This window comes from Nannospalax galili, unplaced genomic scaffold (assembly GCF_000622305.1).
Source record: "Nannospalax galili isolate Female #2095 unplaced genomic scaffold, S.galili_v1.0 scaffold253, whole genome shotgun sequence".
Lineage (NCBI taxonomy): Eukaryota > Metazoa > Chordata > Mammalia > Rodentia > Spalacidae > Nannospalax > Nannospalax galili.
The window spans coordinates 1496617-1501935 of record NW_008335287.1 but is presented as its reverse complement, the minus strand read 5'-3'; the positions used below and the strand labels follow the sequence as shown (position 1 = coordinate 1501935).

The 5319-nt window shown below is 39.9% G+C and overlaps 1 protein-coding gene across 5 annotated transcripts in view; it reads left to right on the top strand.

Annotated features, from left to right (window-relative positions):
* The window catches only part of Dmac2l (distal membrane arm assembly complex 2 like), a 25638-nt gene that overhangs the window by 10801 nt on the left and 9518 nt on the right, over nucleotides 1–5319 (top strand). For 2 of the 5 annotated variants that reach the window (XM_008829848.3, XM_008829847.3), the window contains exons 3-4: nucleotides 1771–1979; nucleotides 2743–2914. In XM_008829848.3, the coding sequence (XP_008828070.1) occupies nucleotides 1771–1979; nucleotides 2743–2914 (381 nt within the window). The remainder of the gene's footprint in view (nucleotides 1–1770; nucleotides 1980–2742; nucleotides 2915–5319) is intronic. The other 3 variants (XR_003849004.1, XR_003849003.1, XM_029561979.1) reach the window with 2 other exon arrangements.

The window sequence follows — 5319 nt, the reverse complement described above, 5'->3', positions numbered from 1 at the left end:
TGAACCAGTTTGCAGCCCCACCAACAGTGGATGAGTGTTCCCCTTTCCTCATATCCCCTCCATCATTTGGTATCATTTGTTTTCTTAATCTTAGCCAGTCTTACTGGGGTAAGGTGAAATCTTAAAGTGGTTTTAATTTGCATTTCCCTGATTATTAGTGATGTTGAACATCTTTTAAGATGTTTCATAGCCATCTTTACTTCTTCTTTTGAAAACTTTCTGTTCAGCTCCTTAGCCCATCTTTCAATTGGGTTGCTTCTTGTCTTGGTTCTCTGTTTTTTAAGTTTGTTATATATTCTGGTAATTAAACCTCTGTCAGATGAGTCGCTGGTGAAGATTTTCTCCCATTCTGTGGGTTTTCTGTTTGTTTCCTTGGTTGTCTCCTTTGATGTACAGAAACTTTTTAGTTTAATGAGGTCCCACATGTTAATTCTTGCCCAGTTTTTTTAAAAACTTAGTGTTTAGCAAATATACCATTATATGATATATAGCTTATGATTCCATTCTAAAACCAATGTAACAGGGGCTGGAGAGATGGCTCAGCGGTTAAGAGCACTGACTGCTCCTGCAGAGGACCTGGGTTCGATTTCCAGCACCCACATGAAGGCTACAAACCGTCCTTAACTCCAGTTCCAGGGGAATCCGAAGCCTTCTTCTGACCTCCGCAACATTGCACGACATGGGTGCACTCACATGCATGCAGGCAATACACTCATACACATAAAATAAAAATAATACATAAAATATTTAAAACCAATGTAACAAACTTTTTCATTGCTTAATATAGCATTATGATTACCAACTAGAGAAAAAGGCATATGTAGAAAATAATAGGTAGTGCAAGGAGATTAACTTGAAAATGAATTCAAAATTATTCCCTCTTTTGGCTTTTTTGAAGTGATGATACAAATATAGCTGCCTCATCTTTATTTTTACCATTGATCATTTTTTATTCCAGAATTTCATATGATATATTTTGATTACATTCAGACCCCAACCCATCATCTCCAGCCCCTCTCAACTATCCCCTCTCCCCCCCAATTTCATGTCCTCCATTATTATATGTCCTTTTTAAAAAATAAAAAATTTCTTTTCATCCTTCTTACTCTTTTTTTCCAGTAATAAAAATGTCAACCCAGTATAGTCAGTAATTCAGTACACAGTGACTGGGGATCTCTGGGGTCACAAGCACTGTGCTACATATGAGTGCTTGCTTAACATATGAGGACCTGAGTTCAAGCCCCAGCAACTTCAAAAATAAATCCCATTATGCCAGCTGAGGAGGTACATACCTGAATCTCAGCACTTGGGAAACAAAAGGAGAAGGATCATGAGTTCAAGGATAGCCTAATCGGCATAGTGAGACTCTGCCTCCAAAAACTTTTAATAAGTATATTGATGTGTCTTGATAGAGACTGCCTGTGGATAAAAACTAAAGCAAAAAAAAAGTGAGCAGGAAAAGCTACAGGTATTTTTATTTTCATGGACTTCATTAATACACTTCTCCTCGTTCATTTGAAATAAAATTTTATTGCTTGGCTGGGCATGGTGGGACAGGCCTTTAATCCCATCATGCAGGAGTCAGAGGAATCAAATCTCTGTGAGATCAAGTTCAGCCTGTTCTACCTAGGGCAGCTGGGGCTACAGGGAGATCCTGTCTCAAAAAAACCAAAAGAAAAAAAAAGCATTTATTGCTGATCCATATTTATATTGGTGGATACAGCTAAGAACCTAGTAACAATAGAAAAAGTAAACTACTTTTTATAACAGAGTGGATTATGAACGAATCAGAGATGTTGGCCCTGACAGGGCAGCATCTGAGTGGCTACTTCGCTGTGGGGCCATGGTGCGCTACCATGGCCAGGAGAGGTGGATGAAGGACTATAACAATCTTCCAGTGGGCCCTCTGGACAAATACAAGATTCAAGCCATCGATGCCACTGACTCTTGTATCATGGGCATTGGATTGGAACACATGAGTAAGTACCCTATCATTCTGCTTTAGGAAGTACAGGTGATGTGCAATGATTGTTTTGTTGCAGTTGATTCACAGTTATAGTCATAGAGATGCCCTTTTTGCTCATTTCAGCTTATTTATTCCTGTGTTAGTATTAATCTTCAAAGTAAATAGAGATAACATGTATCTTTTGCCTTTCTTCCCTCATGAGCTTCTTTCTGTGTTCTTTTGGTCACTTAAAATTCAAAGCCTGTTTGGTTTGCCAGACTCTTTGTCAAACTTATGTCTTTGTTTTTTTAAAATTTTTATTATTTTTATCTTATGTGTATGCGTGTATTCCTGCATGTAGGTAAGTGCACCCATGTCTTGCAATGCCCACGGACAGAAAGGGCTGTCGGATCCCCTGGAACTGGAGTTACGGACAGTTGTTAGCAGCCATGTGGGTGCTGGGATTCGAACCCGGTCTTCTGCAAGAACAACCGGTGTTCTTAACTGCTGAGCCATCTCTCCAGCCCCAAACTTATGTCTTTGTGAAACCCTCGATAACATAAGACTTATTATATCCAGATAGCTTTCGCTCATGTAGGAATTCTTTCCTCCATGCATGGGCATATGACTACAACATGGCCCTGTCCACTGACAACAACCTGTGTAGTGAATACTTTGTATGATTAACAGGGTGAATAGTCACTCTAGTTTTTATAGGACTGTCAAAGCCAGGACAGTCCTGGGCAAACTAATGGTAATAGTAAAGCAGATTCTTAAACTGCACATTTTCCCCCCAGCAGGCCTAGAGCATGTTGAAAAAATAAAACTATGCAAGTGTCATTATATTGAAGATAAGTGTTTGCAGAGGCTTAGTCAACTTGAAAAATTACAAAAAAGCCTACTGGAACTGGAAATAATTTCCTGTGGGAATGTCACGGATAACGGCATCGCTGCTTTGCGTCATTTTAGGTAAGTGGTCAAAGCCAAAATGAAAACTCGATAATGATAAAATGAATGGTCAGAGTATAGAAGAGTTGAGGGGTGATGTCTTCAGTTCTAAAAAAAAAAAAAAAACTTTAAGAAAATGAACTCAGGCTGGAGAAATGGATCAGTGGTTAAGAGTGCTTGCTCCACAAGAATAAGGTCCAGGGTTCAGATCCCAGGACCCACGTAGAAGCTAGGCATAGTCCTGCTCACACTTGCATCTCCAGCACTAAGGAGGGCAGAGACAGGAGGATTGCTGGGGCTTACTGGCTGCCAGCCTAGGTGAAAAACTCAAGCTCCAGGTTCAGCAAGAGACTCTGCCTCAAATGAATACGGGGGAGAGTGATAGAGGATGCCTGTCATCCTTTTCAGGCCTCCATGTATGCATGCCAGTGTGTACACCTTCATGTACACCCCACATACACATGGGCAAAATGACTGCAATTTCATCTATACTACAAAATTAAAATGATCAGCCTAAATATAATAAAGGTTTATTGTATCTTTAAGGGATTTTTTTTTAATTGAAGCTATGTAAAGCACCTAGCATAGTGCCTACCACAAGAAGCCCTCAATGAGAGAGAGATATGTTCTCTTTATCTTTTAAAGCTATTTTCCCCATGGTTTTGCTATCCTAATGACGTTTGGTATATACAATATAGCTTTTTGTTTTTTTGAGACAGGGTCTCCTTGTAGCCTCAGCTGGCCTGGAACTCACTTTGTAGACTAGGCTGGCCTTGAACTCACAGAGATCTGCCTGCCTCTGCCTCCTAAATGCTGGGATTAAAGGCGTGTGCCACCATGCCTGGCCCATTTAGCATTTAACTCTATAATTAAGTTGATTTGGGGTGGGGGGAGGGGGGATCCTTGAAATACTCACCTTTCTGTCTCTGGAGCTTAGAACACTGCCTGATAGTGATAAATTTGAAAAGCACGAATCCATTGGTTTAAGATAGCAGTTCTGCATTCCTTTCTACCACTAGCCAGACCCATGTTATGGCCTCAAACAAGTCATCCAATCTCAAATGCAGAAACAAAAACTAAAAGCAAAGAATGTTTCATTCTAAAATTTTAGGTGGGCTAGGAATGTAGGTCAGTGGCATAGTGCCTCTCTAGCATGTACAACATCCTGGATTCAATCCTCAGCCCTGAAAGAAAGTAAAAAAACCCCAAGATTCTGAGTCTCTCTAGAATAACAAAAGCATGTGAGTTTATTTAATTGAGTCCTATTTTAAATATCCTATCATTCAAATTCTGAATCTGGTTGATGTATTTCTGTTTTAAAATGTAATGGATCTTCTAGTAATCTCAATTCACAGGAAGTTTGAGGTATTTAAAACATTAGAACCAAAAGCACTAAATTATCTCTTACATTAGCTGAAGTTTTAAAGCTTCATCTTATTGAAACTTGAGTACTTTTAAGAACTTTCTCAATGTTTTTTGTGTTATGATTAATACTTCACATGCAAATGAGATCAATTTTACATGTATATATAATTTAGAAAGTCTCAGAAATATCAGTGACATAAAGAAAAATGATAGGGGCTGGAGAGATGGCTCAGCAGTTAACAGCACAGCTGCTCTTGCAGAGGACCCTGGTTTGGTTTCCAGCACTCATATGGTGGCTTACAACCATCTTTAGCTCCAGTTCCAGGGGATCCAACACTCTCTTCTGACCTCCGAGGACATTGCACAATATGGGTGCACTTACATGTAGGCAATATACTCATACACATAAAAATAATAAATAAAATATTTTTTTAAAAAAGGAAGGGGCTGGAGAGGTGGCTCATCAGTTAAGAGCACTGGCTGCTCTTGCAGAGGACCCAAGTTTGATTCCCAGCACCCACATGGTGGCTAACAACCATCCTTAACTCCAGTTCCAGGGGAATTCAGTGCCCTCCTCTGACCTCTGAGGGCATTGCATGACACAGGTGCACTTACACAAATGCAGGTAATACACTCATACACAGAAAATAAAAATAATAAATATTTTTTAAAAGGAAAATGATGATTGCTAAAGTCTGGGTGGTGCCTAACATGAGTCTCCCTTAAAGAGTATTACTGTGTGGCTGGAGAGATGGCTCAGTGGTTAAGAACACTGGTTGTTCTTGCAGAAGAGCGGGGTTCAAATCCCAGCACCCACATGGCAGCTAACAACTGTCTGTAACTCCAGTCCCAGGGGATCTGACAGCGTCTTCTGTCCTCCTCAGGCATTGCACAACATGGGTGCACTTACCTATATACAGGCAATACACACAGAGACATAAAATAAAACTGATAAATAAAAATTTAAAAAAAATAAATAAAGTGCCGGGTGTGGTGGTACATGCCTTTAATCCCAGCACTTGGGAGGCAGAGGCAGGCAGATCTCCATGAGTTCAAGGCCA